Below are 25,319 nucleotides of genomic sequence, written 5' to 3'. Positions count from 1 at the left end.
TGAAAATTCGTCCGATAATCTGACCGTGTGTATGAGACTTTGTAGGATAGGAAACATTTACACTTTCAAAAAAAAAAAATAGAAGTAAGGGCTCTTTCACACGGGCGGTCCGATCAGATCCGCCTGTCAGTTTTTTAGGCGGATCTGATTGGATCCTCCATGCAGCTCTATGGGGCAGCGGGTGTCAGCGGAGGTCACCTCCGCTGACATCCACATCCGATCCTGTGCTGAAATCTGGACGGATGGAAACCCTATTTTTCCATCCGTTCAGTAATCGGAGCAGATCGGATCTGATGAGAGCGGACAGGCGGTCCGCTCTCCTCCGATCCCCCATAGAGGGCAGCGGGTGCTGAGACACCTCCCTCTCCACTCTGCAAGCGGAGACGGAGCTGTCATCCGCCCCCCTGCGGAGGCGGACCGCGTGAAAGAAGCCTAAATGTAGTTTGCCATGCCAACCAAACTGATAACTGATATCATTTTTGGAAAATATTTGAAAATCAGAATCTTATTGCCTACCATCAGTTAAACCTTTTTTTTAATAGTTACTATTCCAAAAGAACCAATGAGGTTAAAAAAAAAAAAAAAAGCTGCCATTGCCAGTGATTTTTTTTTAAAGGTACTGCTTCCAGAAGCTGTAATATTTAATTTTTGGCTTCACTACCTAGCAGGCCACTGACCTAAAACAATGATGCAGCCAGGAGCAGTAAAAAAAAAAAAAAAAAAAAAAGCTGTCCCCACATACCTTTTTGCAAATCAATGACTAAAGCGGATGTCACACAACCGATGTGTGGCCAAGCAGAGGAATCACTGAGGAGAGGATTCCATTTGCTGACGCTTATTTGGTAGTTCAGCTGGTGAGGGAAAGACTTTAGAGCTGGGTTCGCTTGTGTGACATTGCCCTATATATTGAAGCCGGGATCAATCAACGGCTCCAGTGTTTCTTATATCACAAGGGATACTAAATGTTATCCTCAGTCCTCATTCACACAGAGCTTGCAATTGCTGCTGTTACAGGTGTTGGTTTTTTTTTTCCCCAGCCTGTAAAAAGCACCTCTATATAAGCGTATGTGCACATTTTTACAGGCATTTAAAAAGCAGGAAAAAAAAGGACACCAAAGGCACATTCAGTAGAGGATCTGAAGAGCAGAAACAACAACAACAGAACACTTCTAAATGTGCATAAACACTAGACGCATTTGAGAGTTAACGCATCCCTATAGCCAGAATATATTATCCCCCGCTGAGCATGCAGATGACAGCGCAGAGACAAGTCCGGCTAACTAGGTTAACCACTTAAGCCCCGGAAGATTTTACCTCCTTCCTGACCAGGGCCTATTTTGCGATTCTGCACTGCGTGACTTTAACGGACAATTGCGCGGTCGTGGGACGCTGTACCTAAACTAATTTAACGTCCTTTTTTTCCCACAAACAGAGCTTTCTTTTGGTGGTATTTGATCACCTGTGCGATTTTTTGATCATGCGCTATAAACAAAAAAAAGAGCGTCAATTTTGCAAAAATAATATTTTTCAAATTTTTTTATATGAAATTCCCAAAAAAGAAATGTAAAAATCGAAATTTAACATTTTAGGCCAATTTGTTTTCGGCTACATATTTTTGGTAAAAAAAAAAAAAAAAAAAAAAAAAAAAAAAAAAAAAATCGCAAAAAAGCGTATTTTGATTGGTTTGCGCAAAAGTTATTGCGTTTACTAACTAAGGGAAAGATTTGTCATTTTTTTTAACGCGTAATGGCGGCGATCTTCGATTTTTTTTTTTTGCTAGACTGCGACATTGGGGCGGACAGATCAGACCCTTGACTGACATTTTTGACACTTTTGGGGTTACCAGTGACATTACTGCAATAATCAGTGCTATATATATGCAGTTACTGTAAAATGACACTGGTAGTGAAGGGGTTAACTTTTTTTGAGAAGGAGGGGTGGTGTGTGTCCCTAGGGGCGTGATTCTAACTGTGATTGGCTGTGGCTTGAGCTGTAAGAACAGTGATCAACGGTCCTACATAGTAGAACCGTATGATCACCATTCTTACACAAGGGAGAATGACAGGTGGCTTGTTTACATTAGCCGCCTGCCTTTCTCCCGATGTCACGGACGATCGCGAGTGCCCGGCGGACATCGGGTCCGCAACCGAGCGGGAGCGCGCTCCCCAGAGCCTCACAGGCTAGCGACGTAGACCTACGTCGCTTTGCCTGTGAGGGGCTGACTGCCGCAGTAAATATACTGTGAGCAGTCAGCAAGTGGTTAATAGACACAGCCCGCGTGAGTTGGGGGGGGGGGGGGCTTGCCATAGGGGCACTTAGGAGGCTGCTCTGTGCAAAAACCATTGCACAGAGCAAGTAAGTATAACATGTTTGTTAATTTAAAAAGGGAAAAAAATGAAGTTTTGAATCACTTTAAGGATTGGTAAACTGCAATAGATTATATTTTTCGCTTTAGGTTTAATACAACTTTGTTCCACAACATATCCATTAGGATTGATTGTCCTCCACTGGCCTGAACTCACACTTTCCTGGGCCCAAGCACGCTTTAAGCCTAGTACACACGAGGAGGTCAGACGAATGATCCTTTTTTTTTTTTGGGATGCTAGTCTCCATATTAAAAACAAATAGGTTACTAAAGTGCGAAAATTCTCGTACGACAGAATAAAAATTCGGAAGTGATGTAATGTATTTGTGTTGTATTTTTGGACGAAAACTGTACTGATTAAACAAAAATTGTACATTCTGGTATGGTACGAGAAAAATTCTCAAGTTTGTCCCGTCGTAAAATTTCGGACGAGAGCTGTGTACTAACGATCAGATTATCGTATGATTGCGTCGAAAGCAGTATTTGTGATATTCTGACCGTGTGTACAGGGCTTAAGTCATCACCTCTGTCGGTCAGACCATAGGAATTCCTGCTTTTGTGCTCTGTAAAGCCCAATGAACCGTGAGATTTCCATGCTCTGCGGGTGGTTAGAAATCAGAGTGTGTAAAGTACCCAAGTCCACCTCCTTAAGCAGGCCAGGGCATGATACAGAGCCATAGCATTAGTCAACCAAACTAGCCTTTGGGGGGGTCAAACGTTCTCAAGGAAAGTATGGATTGCCTAGTGTGAGTACACTGTTATTTGCATTCAGGGTCCTTGTGTGTATTTCCAGTGCTTGCATTATATATATATATATAAAATGGCAGTCTTCATATTTGCAACTGCGCAGGTCCACTACAAAAGAAATCAGCCATCTAGGTAGATAGCTGCCTTAAAATAGACAAGCCTTACAGTTGCCTAAACATTAGGTAATCTGAAGCCCTGTGGAATATGACCCCATCACAGTCAAACAAGAACAGTGGACAAGGACCAATACTTTTGCAGTACAATTAAAATAGGTAAACGAAATCTTCTAACAAAGCCTGTAAAACATGCCTTGATAACAAACATGCAAAGCACAGCTCTTCAGGAAATGTGCTGAATGGTAGCAGGTATTTTAATGTGTTTTGCTGCCAGCCGGTTGGCCCGTTTCATATACTACAATTTTGTCAGCCCTGAAAAAAATTTCCAATAAAAGTGTAGGCTAGGAAAAGTCAAGGCCTCTGTTGCAGCCACACAGAACATGTAACATTACGTAGACATAGGACATGAAACAGCTGCAGGCAATGTCTAGAAGCAGCAGGTACAACAAATAATCACAAAATATTTTTATCTACGACTTTAATACATTGTGTAGTTTACATAGCTGTGGGAGTGGGGACCAAATGTGTATAGTAAAGATTTCTTGTTGTCTGCAAAAACTGTTGAATGTTTTAACAAATAAAAGCTTTTGTCTTTTTTTTTTTTAACTTGTTCTGTTCTTTATTAAAAACAGATCACAGAATGTTATTAATGTTACAAAAAGAAATGCCATTTTTAGTATAACGATTACTGAAAAGAACAATACTGAAACCCATTCCCACTTACATACTGCCTTACCATCTATAGTGATCATATGGACACCTATCTTAAAGTAAACCTGTCAGAACAGGGGGGCTGCCTCTGAAAATGGCAGCTTTTATACTGTAATGCTAACCCCTTTGGCTTCAAGACTTTTGAGCCAATTTACTAAAGGAGTCGAGAATCTTCACACAAATTGTGTGACTCTTTACTTCAATTACCCAATTATGTACAGATGAAAACAAGTAAACATGATTTGCTTTTTATGAACTGAAGTGAATATTCAGACAACATATTACATGAAGATTCTCAAATCAGCCTCCATTGAGTCATTGCCCTGGAACAAACATGCAGATGGGGTATATAAAGAGTCCTTATCTGAATACTTGTTCCAGGTCAGCAATAGCAGCCTGCATATTTCTCTCACTATAGGTTTCCTAAATAGGATTAACTGGGGCACAAAAGGGAGCAGCAGAGACTGAAAAATCACTGGCTTCTCCAATCCGTCTCATATCAATGCTTAAAAACTTAGCATCGATACAAGATTTATTTTAAGGTAGGTAAAAGGAAACTTCTGGAAAACCTAAATAAGCTAAACATGATAGCATAAACCGTCAGCCGCCCCCCCACACACAATGTGCCCCCTAGTGCTGCCCACAGCTTATGCCATCAGCTACAGATAAGATTCAAAGTTTCCCATGGGTTTGCTTTAAAATAACTCCCCCTAGGTGCTTGAAAGTTACAGAATGGTGGCAGGAGTCTTCAAGTGATGTTTCACCCAAACTGCACTATCATAATGCAGCAGCTGTACACAGAAACAAAATGAACTGCTGACATCTTCCAAGGATTTGCCGATGATATTGTTATTTCCAAAGTTTCTTTATAGACATATTCTTTTCATTGTCTTTCTGCATCACCTGAAAGAGAGAAGGAGGAAAGCTTTAGTTCTAGGTACCAAAACTGTGTAAAATGAAAAAGCGTAACTAAACTCAAAAAATTATGTTGACTCCACTTTAACATTCCCCTTCCGCAAGCAGAATTTAAATATTTTTCTTTTAATGGTTAGCTCAGCCACCAGGGCAGCCTAGGCCAGAAACACTTGAAGAGCACTACAGGTAAATGGAAACAAACTTGGGGGTGCTGTGCGTTTAGTACCCATGTCTACCTGGTAAGAGATGTACAGTCCAGAACAGCCGAAGTCACTACCTTACAGATTGGAGATTACCGCTCTGGGATAGACATGAATTGTGAAAAGTGCACAAGGACTACCTTATGGCACTTTTCCACTGCAAGTACCGGTTCGGCTCTACTCGGCCCGGTTTGCTTTTCCACTGCTGGTACCGCATGGTACGGTGTTGGAATGGTACGGTATGGTTTGCTTTTCCACTAAAGTAGTACTAAAGTTAAGTGGGTGGGATTCTCTGACCAATCAGTGGCTAGTAGTGACTGCATGCAAAGGATTGTGGGATATGGTACCGGGTATGGTACCTCTTGGAACCACAATCGAGGTGGTACTGTTTTTGAGAGCCATACCGTTCGGTTCCATGCAGTGGAAAAGCGCCGCCGTACCGAACCGTTCCTACACCATACCATGCGGTACCAGCAGTGGAAAAGCACAAAAGCGAGCCGAACCGCTTGGTTCCATGCAGTGGAAAAGCGCCATTACATATTGTTTATACAATGAAGCACATACCGCTAATGAAAAACCTGTTACACTTGGTAGGGTTCACATTATGGCTACAAGTTTTTTATTAAGCTGCCGAACAAACCCGTTTGCTGCCAATAAGCGTGTACCGGGAGCATTATCCAGGGATAAGGCACTCATGGACAAAATGGTTTGGTATGTTGTTGATGAATATATTTCCAAATATAACAGGAACATTAGTCTTACCTTTGCTACAGCCATTTCAAAGTCTTCCTGTGTGACATGTACTCTCCTCTCCCGTAGTGCATACATCCCAGCCTCCGTACACACACCCTGGAATCACATTAATATGACAGATACAGATTATTTTGCATCCTAAGGGCCTACATTTTGTTATACAACCCGAAGGTGAGCCTAGCATGATTAACCTACTACTTGGTAGAAAAATCCTTTTACAATGGCATTTTACAGATTTACTGAAATAAAAAGAGTTTGTCTCCCAATAGCATTTGGGGCTCAGGGAGTCCCAGAATGAGGGTTTGGCGCTATGTTTGGGAATAAGCATTGAACGCAGAATGGTCCCCAGAGTAAATGGAATTGCATTCAGAAAAAAAAAATAAAAATTTGTAGCTTCCTGCATCCAGGCACTATAGTAACTTAAGGGAGTTCGTAATCTTTTTATCCCGAGACTGACTCTAAAGAGAATCTGTTCTGAACTGAAGTCACAAGTTATGCCTCGTACACACGCAACGATTGTTGGCCGACCGATCGGCCGTCTTTTGTCCAGTGTTGGTTGAAATGTGCTCTAGACTGCACACGAATTTTATCGGCCAACAAAAACCAACTTCAGAAGTGATGTCATGTTCTGGTTTACTTTTCGTGTGTTTTTTCTTCTCTAAACATGCCCAGTCTTGCTCATCACATTTTTGTCTGCCGAAATCTGTACTGACTGAAGAACAATCGGCCGTTCTGCTGATGGCCAACAAAAATTTTATAGCATGCACACCAGATTTTGTTCGGCCGAAAAGTCGCAGTCGGTTGTCAGAAGCATCATACTAACAAGCCGACAATCGGCCGATCGGACATTGGCCGAAAATTCACAGCCAACAATCGTTGCGTGTGTACGAGGCTTTAGCCAACAATGACATCAAGCAGCCAGGCCATGGGGTCTGCAAATTATTTTCTTCTTAACATAAATTATATTTTGTGGCTTTGGCACTTTACTAGATAGCCTTCTATATAATGACTGTTGATGTAGCAGAACCATTTCTGCTCTAATATCTACATATAAGGATTCTGTCATTCTTGCTGATGTTCCTTTTATTCACTGAGAATCTGGCCTGTTATTAATTATAGGAGATCACAGTAATTTCTGTAGAACTCCCAGCAATACTTGGACTAGAATGAAAAGCTTTCAATTCCCACTAGCATTTGAGATTCAGGGATTCTCAGAATGTGGTTTTGGGAATGGGTGTTGAACACAGAATGGTCTGGGGAGGGGGTGGTGGGGACATGATTGCACAACAACATCTGGTTCCCAGTGCTCAGGCTCCATTCTGGGACTCTAAGCAGCAACTAGTGCTACAGAATTTCATCTGCTCCCTATTAATCTATTGTTTACAAGGACCTGGGTTCCGGCCCAAAGACACGTCACCACGTTTTGCATCCACTTAGTACACTGCAAGTCTCTCCACTTATTAGGGGCACTCTTACCTTCACCTCAGCCCCGGATGCACCAGGCATCAATTCAGCAATCTTGCGCAGGTTGATACCGCGAGTCAGGTTCATTTTGCGGGAATGGATCTTGAGGATGTCCAAACGTGCCTGCGTGAAGGACAGATTATTGTAGAGCAGTCACCGCCAATACACAAAGTGAGAAGGTAGCAGTTTTAATTAACCAAAGCTTCTCAATTAAAAAAACTTGAAGGGTTGAACACTAGGCAAAATTATTTCCTTTTACATCAGACCATTCACGTAAATCAGAAAATCTATAGGTTAGTGTGACACCAATACTGCATAAAAGACCCAAGCAAATAAATCAGATTATCCTTTTTTCAAAAGTACAGTCTTCCCCTTTCTTGTCAATTCCAAAGAGACTGCCTAGTGAGACAAGCTCTGAAATCACAGCCAGGCATAGGCACACATAAAAGGGATCTTGTGCCTAGTACTGGTTTAATGTGTGTGGCTGCTTTTAGCTTAGTATAAAGAACAGAAACAATGAGGCTAAAAACTGAATTGAAAGACCTTAAGCCAGGGGTGTCCAAACTATGGCCTTCCAGCTGTTAAGGAACTACAATTCCCATGAGGCATTGTAAATCTCTGACTATTCACAGACATAAATAGGCATGATGGGAATTATAGTTCCTTAACAGCTTGAGGGCCATAGTTTGGACATAGCTGCCTTAAGCATTTCATAAGGAATAAAAGCAAGGAAAGTCACTTTTACCATTTTTTTGGGGTACATTATTAGCACCATTGCTGCACATTGCTAACAGACATAACGCTACAAGTTTTCGACAACACAACAGTAAAGCTGTTGATTAATCAGCTCTACCTGAACATCACTTCCCAAAGCGGAGACGATGTTTTAAATTCTGTTCTGGCATTAGTCATAGGACACTTTTCGTGTTCCCTTTAGCAGTTCCTTAAACATTGTTAATATCATATAGACTGATTTTTAACAGTCTAATAAAATTATAGTAGAGTGGCATTAGGCGGACCTTTACACATTTTGTCTGTCGAAATGCGAAGCGTAGACTGGCGTACCAAATCCTATATCTGAAGGTGGGCTACACCTCCCCAAGTTGAACAATTTTTTATAGAGCAGTAGCTTTGACTAGTTGGAGGCACCATGTTACTCAAAGTCCGAGTGAAACTAGGGGTAACATTGGTGGGTCTTAATTTGGCTCCTGTTCCTTGGGTCCCACATCTATATAAAGGCCTTTCAGACACCACCTCTTTTCTCACTATCCATACTTTCAACTCTGGGACTCCATGAATAAGTAGGGAGCCTTTTCTTCACCAGGTACCTCCATAGGTGGCTTTCTTTGGTTCTTTCTTCAGGACATGGGCCACTGATGGTGAAACTAGTTGTATCAAATTCCTGCAGGATTGTAAATAACGCCCACTGGAGGAATTCAGAGAGGTGTGTGGAAGGTCCCCTATGGATGCCTTAAGGAATAAAAAATGACAACACTACATCACCATTCAGGGTAAACAGAGTAGCAGATCCTTTCACCGGCTTTGAGTCCCTAAGGCTTAAGTTGTCTATTGATAGGGGATTGCTATCCACTACTTATAAACTTTTGAAACAGTATAGCACCCTCACAGGTCTTGGATTCCTTAGGGAATGGGAGACGGAGCTAGGTCCATGCCTCCTCTATTCGTACCAAAATACAAGAGACTAATTATAAACTCATAACGAGGTGGTATAGGGTCCCGAAGCAGTTAGCCCTAGCGCATCCCTCAGACAGATGTGGGCGAGATTGTGGTCAGCAGGGGTCTCATGCCCACATATGGTGGGAGTGTGCCAAGATTAGGTCGTACTGGGCTAAAATTAAAAAAAAAAATAGATTTCAGGTATCCCTACTGTACAAACAAATCAATGATGGCCTGGCACAATGTCTCCTTCACGTCACCTCCAGCTCTATTGGGGGCGTATTAAAAAAAAAATGGGGGACTATAATTCCTCATTTACTAAACGCCACCAAGGGGTTAAGTTCAATCTATTGGAAGAGGGCACATATGCCATCCATAGAGCATAGGATGAAAACAGGTCAATGACATCATGGAGGCAGAGGAATATGTACATACCTGTCAGGGCAGATTTGACAAATTATTTATGAAACGTAGGCAACCTGGACACACTTTACAACTACCAAAGAGAACCAGCCATAAACAATTGTATACATTGCTGTAGGTAGGAGTCTCTAAAGCGGTCTTAGTAAGTTTTCAATCGTATGCTTCCGGATCAGCCCATTTCCCTTTTTTGTTCCTTCCGTTATTTAGGTCACAGTGTCTAGTTTTGTAGCGCAGACAGGAGATAATTACTCATTCGCTGTACTACTTTACAATTTTAATTTGATTCTTCAAAATTAATAGGTCAACAAGAGTATGTGGTGGGTATACTGCATACGACTATCCTAGTATTTCCTGTGTACTTTTAGCTCTCAGGCCTGGTCTTATTGTACACTAGACTCGTATAGCCTAAACTATAGTCTCTACCCACTTGGATCTGTTTTTCCCTCTACATTTGTATATCAGTTCTTTTGTATTACTAAAAGATGAAAAATAAATTATGTAAAAAAAATAAATAGCACAGGTCTGATATGAGAAAATTATCTTCCAGAAAATGAACAAAAGTAAATGGTAAATTACCTGAAACAGCAAATCAAGTACATGAAAATAGGCAAAGGAATAATAAGTACATGAGCAAGTCTTTAACTAATTACCTCCTCATTAGGAGGGGGGAACTCAATTTTCCTGTCAATACGTCCAGGACGCAGGAGAGCAGAGTCCAAAATGTCAATTCTGTTTGTTGCCATGATGACCTGAGAAAAAAGTAACAACGAATAAAAGGACGACCTAGTTAACTAGTTAACACAAATTTAAAATATGCATTTGCACTTTATTTAAGCTTCTGTTACATACTTGAAGCAGACTACCTTACCAATCTAACATTTTTCCTGCAGGTTTGACTGGGATCCTCTATATCAGGGCTTCCTAAACTTTTTTTAGGCTGAGACCCACCTCTGAATACAGTTATTTTTCGGGACCCACTTGCTTGTAATTGAATATTGTAAAGCGCTACATAGTTACATAGTTAGTGAGGCTGAAAAAAGACACAAGTCCATCCAGTTCAACCTATGATGTGTGTGTGTGTGTTTGCTTTTAACCGTACATTGTATACCCCTGTATGTTGTGGTCTTTAAGGTGTCCATCCAATAGTTTTTTGAAACTATCAAGGCTCCCCGCTGATACGACTGCTTGCGGAAGAGAATTCCACATCCTTACCGCTCTTACAGTGAAGAACCCCTTACGCACTTTAAGGTTAAACCGCCTTTCCTCAAGTTTTAGTGAGTGGCCACGTGTCTTATTGTATTCCCTTTCTCTTAATAGTTTGTTCCTTATGCTAGGGTCGCCAGTACAGTATTTGTACATTGATATCATATCCCCCCCTCAATCGTCTCTTCTCCAGAGAGAATAAGTTCAGTGCTTGTAGTCTTTCCTCATAGCTGATGTCCTCCATTCCCCTAATTATTTTTGTTGCCCTTCTCTGGACTTTCTCCAATTCCAGCACATCCTTCCTGAGGACCGGTGCCCAGAACTGGACAGCATACTCCAGATGTGGCCGGACCAGAGTCTTGTAGAGTGGAAGAATAATCTCTTTATTTCTGGAGTGAATCCCCTTTTTTATACAACCCAGTATTCTGTTGGCTTTGCTTGCAGCGGCTTGGCATTGCATGCCACTTTCAAGCCTGTTGTCTACCAGTACCCCCAGGTCCCTTTCCATCCTAGACTCACCCAGAGGTTCCCCCCCAAGTGAGTAGCTTGCTTTCTGGTTACTGGCCCCCAAGTGCATTACTTTACATTTTTCTACATTAAATCTCATCTGCCATGTAGTTGCCCACCCAGTTATTTTGTTCAGGTCTGCTTGCAAGATTTCCACATCCTGCATAGAAGATATTGGCATGCCTAATTTAGTATCATCTGCAAATACTGAGATTGTACTAGATATCCCCTCCTCTAGATCATTTATGAATAAATTAAACAGGATTGGTCCCAGGACAGAACCCTGGGGGACCCCACTTTCCACACCCGCCCAATCAGAGTACTCCCCATTAATCACCACCCTCTGGACTCTCCCCTGGAGCCAGTTCTCTATCCAGGTACCCACCCTATGGTCCATACCTACCTTCCTTAGTTTGTACAGTAAGCGTTTGTGGGGAACGGTGTCAAAGGCCTTTGCAAAGTCCAGATACACCACATCCACAGGCTTACCTTTATCTAGGTGGCAGCTCACTTCATCGTAGAAGGTTAATAGATTGGTTTGGCATGAACGATTTTTCATGAATCCATGCTGATTACTACTTATAATACCGTTTTCATTACTAAAGTCTTGTATGTGGTCCCTTATCATCCCCTCCAAAATTTTGCAGACTACTGATGTTAGGCTGACCGGCCTATAGTTACCCGGGATATATCTCGGCCCCTTTTTAAATATTGGTACCACGTTGGCTTTTTTCCAATCAGCTGGCACCATACCTGTCTGTAAACTATCCTTAAAGAATACAGAATTTGTTGGCGCTATATAAATGCAAATAATAATAACAGTGCATATATTTTAAAGGGAGGGGGATATTAAATTAAAAATATATATTTACTACTTTTCAATTTATTATTGAATACACTTGCAAGATGTTCTAAGTGAGGGATCAAAAACCTGTGGCATATAAGCAGAGGTGTAAGTAATCAGCACCCTCATAGACAGTATAAGGCAGGCAAGGGACAGAAATCAACCACCCCAGGACAGATGATACGTCTTCTGCCACAAAGAATAACTGTACTTTCAAATTGTTTAGCAATACCAGATTTCAACTGTAGGTAGCTCTCCAAGCAAACCTAAAACAGAACCCAGTACAAAAAAAAAAAAAAAAATTGTAGCAACTGCATGTACTTACACCCCCTTAAGAAAGGAGTGTATGTGGATCTAAAAAGGGGGTGCATTGATTTAACATGAGTAGGCTATGAACATGTTCACTAAGGACAATCATCAAGACCCATTGTTATCTCTGTTCTTTATCCAAATCTACCTTGATGTTCTTGGTTGCCTCAAAGCCATCCAACTGATTCAGCAGCTCAAGCATTGTACGCTGGACCTCACTATCACCGCCAGACCCTCCTTCTAACCGCGAAGATCCAATAGAATCAATCTCATCCATGAATATAATTGAGGGAGCATGTTCACGAGCCATTACAAAGAGTTCACGCACCATGCGGGCCCCTGCAAATTTACAATACTGGTTAGTGTAGAGGTCTACACACTAATCTGATAGTCAATAGAAACACAAAAGAGTGACAACAGAAAAAAAGACCCAGCGATCCATCAAGACTGGCCCCTCTTTAATTTAAATATATATTTATTTTTAAATTCCTTTATTTATTAAGAGGTTGCAATATATATTTACAGTGATACCTCGGTTCACGAACTTAATTCGTGAACTGACTCTGGTCGCGAACCAAATTGGTCGTGAACCGAGGCACATTTTCCCATAGGGTTCAATGTAAATCCGGTTAATCCGTTCTGACCTTTTTTGTTTGGTTTTTGAAGCACAAAAACTATGAAACAAATTACAATACATGCTTCTTGGGAGCCATGTTGGCAGTCCAGTACAGTAAGCACTCAAACGGGTGAACTGTACAATACAGTAAGTACAGTATTGTACAGAAGTACTGTACAGTAGTACAGTATGTGCTAAAAAGCACACCAAAAAGCAAAAAGTCACTGAAAGTGTCTTCACAGTACTTCTTTCTGTGTCGCTTCTTCTCTCCACGATCTTCCTACAGGAAGTCACTACCATGTGACAGCCTGGAAATAGCATTAAAATGGCCGCGGCTCCTGTTTGTGAACCGAAGCATATTTTTATGAACTTTTCTGTTCGTGAACCGAGTTGTTCGTGAACAGAAGCGTTCATGAACCGAGGTATCACTGTATTTTTTTAAGCCATGTCACGTCAGGAGCTTAATTACTCTTTTTTTTTAATTTTTTTATTATACTATTGCTGCATATTATGATATATTGGGAATTTATTCATGCAATTTGGTAACAGCATTGACAGATCATCTTTAAAAATACGGCACAGTGATTGTGTTGTATGGATGTGTTCTTTTACCTTCTCCAATGAACTTTTGTACAAGTTCAGATCCTGACACACGAATAAATGTGCAGTCTGTGTGATGAGCAACTGCACGGGCCAGCAGAGTCTTCCCTGTACCAGGTGGCCCATAAAGCAGCACTCCCTGAAAGAACAAAGTGTAAAGAATTAAAAAGCAACAACCAACAGCAGCAAAAATTAAATTTATGTCATAATTTTAGGGGAAAGAACAAACCTTAGGCTGGGCAATCCCCAGGGCCTCAAACAGCTCTGGATGTTTGACAGGCAGCTCAATAACTTCCTTGATTTCTTTGATTTGCTTATCTAAGCCACCAATCATTTCATAGGTAGAATCTGGAACTTTCTCAACCATCATCAGTGACACCAAGGGGTCCACCTTGTTGGGCAAAATCTTATGCAGGGTGTAACTGTCATTCCTCAGAGCTACTCTGCAATTTGGCGTTACCTATGGAGATCCTGGGGTCAGTAATGCAGTAAATATAAATGTTACTATACCATCATTTTGATCCATCTAAAATACTCACATCATTGATGTCAATATTCTTATCAATATCCACCACAAACTTCCCTTCTGGGTGGACCTAGAAGACAGTACAGGCAGCTTTATGGATAGTTCACATAACAATGGAAGAGAGTTAGGCTGGGAGGATAAGACTGCTTACCTTGACGAGCACCTTCTTCTTATCCATTGCCCTGACCACCTCACCCACATAAGAGCCCTGTTCCTGAAGCAACTGCAGCTCTTCACGCAGAAGACGTACTAAAAAGAATTCATAAAAGTCGTTTAAAACGCGGGTCTTCTAGATATTAGCAAATCTAACATAGGTATTTGTGTTGGCCCCCTCATACCTAAAAACAGGTGTGCATTTCTCTGCAAAGACACTTTAAGGCAGCAAAATCTTCCTCCCTCATCAAGACAAAATCTTTACAGGCAACAACTGTAGTTTGGTTTTGAAAAGCAATGGCTTTTTATATCCATCAACTTTGCCTCAGTCATATCAAAGTCGTCCTAAAGGTAAAGCCTTCTATGCAGTAGGGTAACAAAAACCCTTCTCCGTGCCATTGGCTTCTGCTGCTGTCAATCACAGCCAGTGAGGAGGGAGTGGGGGAAGGGCTGAGCCCCGCTCTAGGAGTCATGAAAAGTTTGCTATAAACTCAACAAATATTAAACCCATGCAGAGATTGTAATATAAAGTTTAACATCTGTATTCACAGAGAAAGCAGGTGAAAAAATACAATTAACTAAAAACTCCCCAGACATTTAGGCCCCTTTCACACAGGTGGACCGTTCAGATCCGCCTGTCCGTTTTTTTGGCGGATCTGAACGGTCCCCCCATGCATCCCTATGGAGCATCGGATGTCAGCGGAGACATGTCCGCTGACATCTGATCCGATACGTAAAATCTGGACAGATGGAAACCCTATTTCCGTTCCCATCCGATTCCCCCATAGAGATGCATGGGGAACCGACAGCTGTGTCTCGCACACAGCGCAGAGAACAGCTGTCATCCTCCTCCTCAGCGGGGGATCGGCGAATCGATCCCCCGCTGAGAAAAACGGACTCCGTCCGACAGACGGAGTGTGTGAAAGGGGCCTTAGACCCCATTCACATTATGCTCGTTAATGCATATGCACAGGTTTGCCATGATTTTTAATGGAACTAGATTACATTTGTGCAGTGCTTCAGCTAAAAAGTTAATGTCCACTTTTAAATGAGTCGACTGGCATTAGAAGTGATTGCAATGATAATGGCAGCACACATCAATGCAGGACAACACATGGAAGGATTAGAACCCCTCTCAAGTTTTTAATGCTTATGGGTCCCCGTTGAGTAGCCTAACCCTCATCAAGAAAGAAAACGATCTTTAGAGTTCTTATCAAAATGAATGATTTGGGAACATCTTTCAGTGGGGACATCTTTCTTGTGACACCTGTCCAAGAAGGGAATAACTTCACTTTGTAGAGATTTCCTCTCACTACCTGCAGTATCTCCAAGACAGAAAGTAAAGGGAAATCTCCCAAAAGGACACAGACAGCAGGAAATGAGGGCACAGGAGTTCTATACCTTCCCTAATCAATCCAAAACACATAAGAATTCTGGCTACTTACACTTTTACCCACTTCATGACGTACCCATATGCCTTTTAGTGGTTATACTGGGATGATGGCTGCACCTACAGGCATAATCCCAGTACCATTATTTTCAGCCTGCGAACCCCTTTCAGGCAGAAGGTATCCGAGTGATTAATTAGCCACTGGGTTACTTCTGTGGGTGGCGGAATATAGTCCCAGCCCACCGCCTCTCCTGGGTTCTCCGGTCCCATCGCAGAAGCCGGGAGCGATACGGCCGACAGCAATAGCTGCCTGGGAAAGAGAGAGGAACTGATGTCATTCCCCTCTCTCTGGAAACCGAGAACGTCAAGTATTCATCACTTCCGATTCTGCCCCTTTGTTTACCTGGCCACCAGTGGCCAGAGAAGCAGCCGACCAGACCGATCTCGGTCCGATCGGCTGCAAGGGGTCAGAGGAGAGATTTGGAGTCTAAAAGACCACAAAGCTCTCCATAAAGAGGACCGTCACAGTCCATGCTATCACAGGGGATGTTGTTCATCCCTTTTGATAAAGTTTGAACAAAAAAAAAAAAATTTAAAAGCACCACCGTGCTTAAGCACAAATGCAAACGCATACATTACTCCCACACGCATATGTAAACAGTGATCGCACCACACGTGAGGTATTGTCGCCAACGAGCAATAATAACAAGCAGCAGACCTTGTGTGCCACTCTAAACTGGTAACCTGTAAAGACGTATTTAAGCATCGCCTATGGAGAATTTTAGGCACCGTAGTTTGCCGCCATTCCACAGGCAGACGCTATTTTAAAGCAGTCTGCTCTTGTCAAAAACAGAAATCCGGGACGTGATGCGCATCAACATGACTGCACAAACAAGGTCAATAAGGACATAGATGAGTGAGTTTGGGGTGGAGGAACTTGACTGACATGCACAGAGTCCTGACCTCAACCTGGTAGAACACCTCCCCCCTCCCTCCACCAAATGATTTGGACCAGTGCACAATGCAAGGTTCATAAAGACATGGATTAGTGAGCAATAATTCTAGCACCAGACCTCCTGTGCCACTCTAAACTGGTTACCTGTAAAGACATTTAAAGCATCGCCTATGGAGAATTTTAGGCACCATAGTTTGCCGCCATTCCACGGGCAGGCGCAATTTTAAAGTAGTCTGCTCGTCAAAAACAGGAAATCCGGGACGTGATGTGCATTGCGTCCCAGATTTCATGTTAAAGACAAGAGCAGACTGTTTTTTGCCTTGATGTAAGTACATTGTGATTTCTTAAATAAAATCTTTTTATATGGATTCATGCTATGGAGTTTACTCTATTTCCATGTTCTACTGATATCGCTGGAGGTTGAAAGGAAAATTTGCCAGAGGCATACAGCCTGGTGTAGCTGTAAAAGCTGGATACCCCTGTTGAAAGGGGAAAGACATCTGGTGAGTGCAATAGCAGAAGGGGAGCAGGAGTGGAGACACCGGGCACTGCCTGTGGTTGCACTATCCTCTGGCTGCGATAAATTGAGATAATACAAAATACTGCTTCCTATTGATATCACCATAAGCACCAACTAGGAGAGCGGGAGACTGTGTACCAATTAAGGAATCTTTGGACTGTTATTATTAGCACAGATTACTGTGGACTAGCTATGGTTCATGGTTATTGGAGCACACGCACTTCAATGTTAATTATTTGCACATCATTTTTAGTATATGTTGCACTTTACTTTTCTTGCTTAGCACATGCACTTTATTTTGCATGTGTTGCAAGGAGAGCTGTGGATTGTGAATCAAATATCGCTCACTTCTATTATGGCTCAGGTCGGACTAGTATATGCCTTGTGTATTAATTGTTCGGTGGAATCTTTTTTTTTTTTTTTTACACTATTTGAGCACCTGCACTTTAATGTCAATTGTTTGCACATGTTGCACAATATCTTTCATCTAAATGTATTAATTTGCATATGCTGCGCTTTCCAAATATCATTCTATGAGACATTATATTAATTGCACAGTGCAAACAGAGCAGAGCGAATTCCCAATTTCTGTCCACAGGCCCCTCCAAGGAATCATGACAACTTTACCTCGTCTTTTCTAGGTCACAAGGGGCTGTCACTAACAGCATTCCTTCCACAGCAAAATACCAATATTTTTCCAGACGTCATATTCCTAGATGACAATCCAGGGTGAGCAAGGTCATGTTACTGCGTGACCAGCCAGAACACCACAACTGATTACTCAGAAAGACAGATGACATTTCCTAGCCTGCCTGCAGTTCACTCATCACATTCTCCCTCTAAGGCAGACTTTGAGAAACCATCCCAGGGTATAGTCAGTCACTCGACTAGAGTTCAAGGACTGGATTTTAACAATAAATTATATTGTTTTATTTTTAATTGCACTGCTGCTGTATATTGTGGCATGTGATCATATTCCTATAGACTTGTTAGGAGGAATATACACCATATTACCAAAAGTATTGGGACGCCTGCCTTTACACGCTCATTAACTTTAATGGCATCCCAGCCATAGTCCATAGGGTTTAATATTGAGTTGGCCCACCCTTTGCAGCTATAACAGCTTCAACTCTGAATGTTTCAGGATTATTCCAGAAGCGCATTTGTGAGGTCAGGCCCTGATTGACGAGAAGGCCTGGCTCCAGGGCTGTGGAGTCAGTAGATAAATGTTCCGACTCCTCAGTTTTTTGTACTTCCGACTCCACAGCACTGCCTGGCTCACAGTTTGTTACAGTCTAATTCATCCCAAAGGTGTTCTATCGGGTTGAGGTCAGGACTATGTGCAGGCCAGTCAAGTTCCTCTACCCCAAACTTGCTCATCCATGTCTTTATGGGCCTTGCTTTGTGCACTGGTCCAAATCATTTGTTTGGGGGGGGGGGGGGTTATGGTGTGGGGTTGTTTTTCAGGGTTGGTCCCTTAGTTCCAGTAAAGGGAACTCTTAAGGCGTCAGCATATCAAGACATTTTGGGCAATTTCATGCTCCTAACTTTGTGGGAACTGTTTGTGGATGGCTTCTTCCTCATCCAACATGACTGCACACCAGTGCACAAACAAGGTCCATAAAGACATGGATGAGCGAGTTTGGGGTGGAGGAAATTGTCTGGCCTGCACAGAGTCCTGACCTCAAACAGATAGAAAACCCTTTTTGAGATGAATTACAGCGGAGACTGTGAGCCAGGCCTTCTCTCCAACATCAGTGCCTGACCTCACAAACGTGCTTCTTGAAGAATGGTCAAACATTCCCATAGACACACTCCTAAACCTTGTGGACAGCCTTCCCAGAAGAGTTGAAGCTGTTATAGCTGCAAAGGGTGGGCCGACTCCATATTGAACCCTACAGACTAAGACTGGGATGCCACTAAAGTTCATGTGAATGTAAAAGTGTCCCAATACTTTTGACAATACATTGTATATATAAATAAATTGTTCACCATTTATTAAAAAAAAAATCTCCTGTACAAAGAGTCACAGATGGGTAATGTGGAATACAAATGTTGTTTACCTTTAGCATTCAACTCATTTCTTTGAGCTTGAAGACGTCTTAAATTTTGGCTTTTTTCATTGACAACCAACTAGAGAATAAAAAACATGGTTATATAAAAGCTGAATGAAAACATGAAAAACTTCCATAGCATGGTGGCTGCATTTGTTTTCTTAAGGCTTTTTTCTCTGTTTTCACCTGGTGATCTGGCCAGTAACACACCTCCTGTATTAGAGAGACACCACTCTGGATGAAGGAGCACAGGGCAGCAGCATTGTCAAGTGTTAGATTGACTAGCAGATTTAATCACACTATTACATTAAAGCCAAACTCCAGCTCACACTGCAGCAACAGTTTTTTCTTCTTCTGGGATAAAGGCTGATTATTGCAAGCACTCCTGTCAGTAGTAAATGCTGTGTCTCAACACTCCGATACATTTCCAGGAGAGCTTGTTCTGTTTAAAAACAGACTTACTGGCCAGATCATCAAATAAAAATAAAAGTAGGAAAGTCTAAAAAAGAAAAATGAATGAAGCCGTCACTTCATCACAGAATTGGTAAACTGAAATATAATAAGGCTCCGTTCACATGTAGGCGTTTTGGGGCGTTTTTGGGGAGTTTTTCTGCTCTAGGATCAGCTCTCAAAATGCCCAACAAGACAAATCCTATTCATTTCAATGGCCCCTGTTCACATCTGAGCGTTTTGACGCTGTTTACAAAACGCCCAACGCTCAAAAAAAGTACATGAGCTTCTTTTTGGGCAGATTACAGGCGTTTTCCATTGGTATCTATTCAATCAAAAAACGCCTGCACAAAAAACGCCTGTAAATCGCAGTAAAAATCGCGGTAAAAATCGCGGTAAAAAACGCCCGAAAACGCTACGCTCAGGTGTGAATGTAGCCTTAATGTTTGCTTTTGGGTTTAATACTTCTTTCACCTTTCTGAACTTGTTATATGTTACACCCATATTTAGGGTGTAACATGTTCAGCATCTGACCCCTCTCCCTCCGGCTTGTAGTTTTCAATGAACTACCATGATGCTGGTTAGCACTGTGGTAGTTCATGGATTGTGCCTGTCAGTGTAAAACGGCATCTCTACCTGATGGACAGCCAGACAGCTCACACTGAGTCTGAAGGAGACCCGCATGGCACCAGTGATCCACTAATCGTGGGTGCAATGCGTTTCAGGCTCCTAAAACAAAAACAGTAAATGCACATTTTTTACCTACAAAAAAAATGTGCATTTATTATTTTTTGTTAAAAGTGAACTTATCCTTTAGACCTGGCAGTCAAATAATGTTTTCCCCACATTTATTCTGCTTTGTACCAATTATTGCATTAAAAGAAGTGCGCGATATCGAAAAAAAGAAACATCTATATTCACCTATGTGGCCGCAGCATTGGTCTGATGCTGCAGCTGATCCCCCCGTTGGCACTAAGACTGAGAACGGAGCGATCACATGACCGCTGAACGCTCAGTTCTTCGTCTCCATTGAGCAGGGAGTGGTGACTGTCAATCACCGGCACTCTGCTCTGCCCCTCCAGTCCTTGGAGCGCTAGGCTGTGCAGGGGATGAGCTGCTGGTGAGGAAGCAAAAAGTTGGGATGCCTCCCGAGCCTGGCTCTGAGATGTCAGCTGACACGGCAGGCTTTAACCGCTGAGCGCTCAGTTCTTCGTCTTCACTGAGCAGGGAGTGGTGACTGTCAATCACCAGCACTCTGCCCCTTCAGTCCTTGGAGCGCCAGGCTGTGCAGGGGGTGAGCTATCTAGGTGGATCCCAAAGCAAAAAGTTGGGATCCCTCCCGGGCCTGGCTCTGAGACAGCAGGTGAGGCTTTAACCTGCTGTTGGCTGAATCCGAGTCACAGGAGTGCAGAAATAATATGCAATCCTGTGACCTAGAAGAGAAGTATGGCCAAGAAAGCATTGGCTATACCTATTGTAACACACCTATATTGCTTCTGCACAATGACAATAAAATACAAACAGAGGGCAAATGAAGGGGATTTAGAACTTTTCTATATTCTCCTTGAGAATTCTGATTATTACTTAGGACAATGCTATAAAAACAAAGAACCTTACCTGGAGATCCTCAATTTTAGACAAATAATACTGGCGTAGGCCAGTGCCACCCCGTGACTCGTCCATTTCCATCTGTTACAGAAGAGAAGAGAAAGTGAGAAGAACATTCCTGTATAAGTAAACTGTGAGCCTAAATGTTGTTGGTATATAAAACTTAAGGAAAGCCCGATGTTCCATATTACCAGATGACATTGACAGCTTGTTAAACAGAACACGGGGAACACAAATTAAAGACAACTAGAGATTTGCATTCAATTTAAAACTGTTTATAACAACAACTGTGGGACACAAGATTAATATTTATCAATCTGCTTTTACACAACACAACTCCTAGGTATACCAATGTGTGTTCCATGATGTATGGAAATATCCTCTCAGTTCTATGTAGCACTCAGTGATTCTATGGGTCAGCTCTCTGGGCACCATGTCTGATAAAATGCTTAGAACGTTTTTCTATAGAAATGTTTTGGCAATATTTTTTTTTTTTTTACTAGATAGGTTAGGAAGCCTTTCCTAACCCCCCCCCCCCAAATTACCCAGCTTGCACATGTTAGGGACCCATTTAAACAGGAGCAAATTACCATACTAGCATATTTTTGGAGTTCGGGAGAAAGCCTCAGGAAGGAAAAAGTATTTGGAGGAAAATCCATAGAAAAACTTTGAGAACATGCAAACTCCATGCTGCTACAATGTAGTAAAGACTGATGAAAAGCTCCAATCAAGGCTTTATGGAAAGACTATTCCATCATAATATCAGTACCATCAAACAATGCTGGTGACAGTAATATGTATACCAAGTGTATATGTAAAAGTAAATGAGAATAACGCTGAGTTCACTTATGTGTGAATTGGATGTGGGTTTCCCCATAGCAAATTCGCATGACATGCGAGTGTTATCGGCTCTCAATGGAGCGGGTTCACACAGGTCCAGGGCAGCCGAAAGGCGGATTGTGAACGGGTCCTGTGCGCCTTTGGGTCCAGTTCAGGTGCAGTTCAGGTGCAGTTCAGGTCCAAATTTTTGCCTGACCCCAGGCACGAACCCACGGCCACACATATGTGAACCCGGCCTTACTAAAACTGGAACACTCAGAATCTGGTGCAGCTGTGCATGGTAGCCAATCAGCTTCTAACTTCAGCTTGTTCAATTAAGCTTTGACGATACAGCCCCTTTCACACAGGCAGACCGTTCAGATCCGCCTGTCAGTTTTTTTTTGGTGGATATGAACGGTCCCCCCATGCATTCCTATGGGGCATCGGATGTCAGTGGAGACATGTCCGCTGACATCCGATCCGTCAAATATGGACGGATGGAAACCCTATTTTCCATGCGTCCAGCGGATCAGATCGGATGACTGACAGTCCGTTCCCATCCAATTCCCCCATAGAGATGTATGGGGCTCTGACAGCTGTGCCTCCACACACAGTGCAGAGAACAGCTGTCATTCTCCTGCTCAGCGGGGGATCGGCAGATTGATCCCCCGCTGAAATAAACGGAGTCCGTCTGACGGACATACTGTGTGAAAGAGCCCTAAGGCCCCTTTCACACGATGGGACCAATCAAGTCCACCTGTCCGTTTTCCAGGCGGACCTGATCGGGCCACCCATTCTCCTCAATGGAGAGGCAGATGTCAGCAGAGATATGTCCGCTGACACCTGTCTGTCATCCGATCAGATCCGCCTAAAACACACGGATGGCGATACATGATGTCCGTTTTCATCCAATCTCCCCATAGAAGAGAGCAGGGCTCTGACAGGTCCATCTCTGCACAGTGAGCAGAGGCAGACCTATCATCCGCCTGCTCAGTGGGGATCAACGGAGCGATCGCCGCTGAACTAGCAAAATCCACCGAGTGGATCTGCCCCGTGTGAAAGGGGCCTAAAACATGGAAGCTGGTTGATTTCTTTGCAGAGCTGCAGCAGATTTTTCACAGTCCAGTTTTAGTGAATCTCCCCCAGTGTGTTTTGAATAGTTCACCTACAATACCCCTGTTATCAGAGAAACATGTGGGCTACCAATACTAGCCATCTGTCTGAAAATGCTAGTCGCCTGGCTCTCTCCGCCTTCAATACATTTGAGTCAGAGATGCATAAGCATGCAAGGAATACCAGAGTTCCTTGTCTCCATATCTGTGCAGGTCTGTGACCCAGAGTACTATAACCAAAGCGGAGACAGATAGAGCTTTCTTTTGGTGCTAATTAATAACCACCAGGCTTTTTATTAACTTACTATATAAAGCAAAAAACTGAGATTTTGAAAATAAAACCAATGTATCCCATTTCTTGAGGCCCAAAATGCCCCTTTAACCACTTGTCGACTGCCGCGAGACTATTTACGTCAGCAGTCAGCCCCTCACAGGCAGAGCGACGTAGTACTACGTCACTAGCCTGTGAGGGTCTAGGGAGCGAGCGTGTGCCGCCGGAGGCGCGCTCCCGCGTGGTCATGTACCCCCCCCCCGCGCGTGTGACCGGCGGACCCAATATCCGCTGGTCACTTGGCGATCATTGGTGCAGAGGGAGAAAGTCAGGCGGCTGATGTAAACAAGCCGCCTGTCATTCTCCCCTGTGTAGAAACAATGATCATACGGTTCTACTATGTAGGACCGTTGATCACTGTTCCTAAACCAGTAGCCACAGCCAATCACAGTTAGAATCACGCCCCTAGGGACACACATAACCCCTCCCTCTCAAATAAAGTTAACCCCTTCACTGCCAGTGTAATTTTACAGTAACAGTGCATATATTTATAGCACTGATTACTGTAGTAATGTCACTGGTAACCCCAAAAGTGTCAAAAATGTCAGTCAAGGGTCCGATCTGTCCACCGCAATGTCGCAGTACCACAAAAAAAAAAAAAATCGCAGATTGCCACCATTACTCGTTAAAAAAAAAAACAACAAAAATGACAAAAATCTTTCCCTTTGATAGTAAACGCGATAACTTTTGCGCAAACCAATCAAAATACGCTTTTTGCGATTTTTTTTTTACCAAACATATGTAGCATAAAACAAATTGGCCGAAAATGTTAAAAAATTTAGATTTTTACATTTTTTTTGGGGGGGGAATTTCATATAAAAAATGTGAAGAATATTGTTATTTTTGCAAAATTGTCGCTCTTTTTGTGTTTATAGCGCATGATCAAAAAATCGCACAGGTGATCAAATACCACCAAAAGAAAGCTCTGTTTGTGGGAAAAAAAGGACGTCAAATTCGTTTGGGTACAGCGTCGCACGACCGCGCAATTGTCCGTTAAAGTCACGCAGTGCCGAATCGCAAAATAGGGCCTGGTCAGGAAGGGGGTAAAATCTTCCGGTGGTTAAGGCTGTCAGCAGATCGGCCTCAACAAACTCAGCAGTGCTTAACCACTTACCGACCACCCACCGTAATATTACTGTGGCAGGGCGGCTCGGCTGCGTCCAGTCACCTAGTACTACGTGACCGGAGTGCCTGTGGTTTTGGCTGCTCTCCTGCGATCGTCGGAGAAACCAAGAGAAGACCGGCCTGCTTATGTAAACAAAGCAGGTGGATCTTCTCTCAGACAGGCAGGGAGAGATCAGGAGTTTCAGCTAAGCTAAAACTGCATCTGTCTGTGCCTGTAACAGAACCCCCCCCCCCCCCCCAACATTCAGTAAGCATACAGGCATACATTTAAAAAAAACTGGTTACATAGTTGGCTATCCAGCAGGAAGAATCCTTGCTTAGGCACTTCCTGTTACAGGGTGACAACGCTGCGTCCCCGTCTCCTAACCACTCTCCTGTGTTGTCACCCACTCTGAGCAATGCCATAGCCATCCACGGAGGGTCTGCAGACAGGAAGTGGTTGGAGGGGATCAGCATTGTATAGAAATGTAAGGAATATACATGGAAAGGGTTTATGATGCACACAATGAATGTGCTTTAGCCGGGATCGCCTACATAAACTGCTGGGACGTGTAGTCCCACAGCACCCACCCGGCCCCAGGAAGCCTATGCCTGGAGTACACGGAGCACAGGGGACAGGCACACTACATGGGAGCTATGGACAGGGGGGGAGAATACATAACAAATGACAGCTCTAATCAAGAATACAGCCGCATATTACCCGCACCTGCTCCACCGCTTCCCCCACCATCTTGTAATCGCCCGGCGGAGCCATTCTCTGCCTCACCGTGACTCAGGACCGGAAGCGGGACTTCGGCAATTACACTCTCTGACGTACTTCCGCCCT

At 42.9% G+C, this 25,319-nt stretch overlaps 1 protein-coding gene across 2 annotated transcripts; it reads right to left on the bottom strand.

The window, feature by feature from the left end:
• Positions 1-4,097: 4,097 nt before the first annotated feature.
• On the bottom strand, positions 4,098-25,319 carry PSMC5 (proteasome 26S subunit, ATPase 5). Of its 2 annotated transcripts, none has more exons than XM_082271343.1 (12): positions 25,194-25,319; positions 21,116-21,187; positions 19,058-19,127; positions 14,128-14,225; positions 13,990-14,046; positions 13,680-13,910; positions 13,463-13,589; positions 12,383-12,573; positions 10,022-10,120; positions 7,284-7,394; positions 5,817-5,903; positions 4,098-4,842 (listed from the first exon to the last, which is right to left on the bottom strand). In XM_082271343.1, exons 1-12 carry the CDS (start codon positions 25,245-25,247, stop codon positions 4,789-4,791), a joined length of 1,251 nt encoding a protein of 416 aa, XP_082127469.1. In that variant the 5' UTR covers positions 25,248-25,319; the 3' UTR covers positions 4,098-4,788. The 2 variants fall into 2 exon arrangements, with proteins under 2 accessions (XP_082127469.1, XP_082127470.1); XM_082271344.1 differs by having other exon boundaries at positions 25,200-25,319.

Source organism: Pelophylax lessonae, assembly GCF_965119305.1.
Source record: "Pelophylax lessonae genome assembly, chromosome: 11".
NCBI lineage: Eukaryota > Metazoa > Chordata > Amphibia > Anura > Ranidae > Pelophylax > Pelophylax lessonae.
The sequence above is the reverse complement of the archived record's forward strand: the minus strand, read 5'-3'. Positions and strand labels throughout refer to the sequence as shown.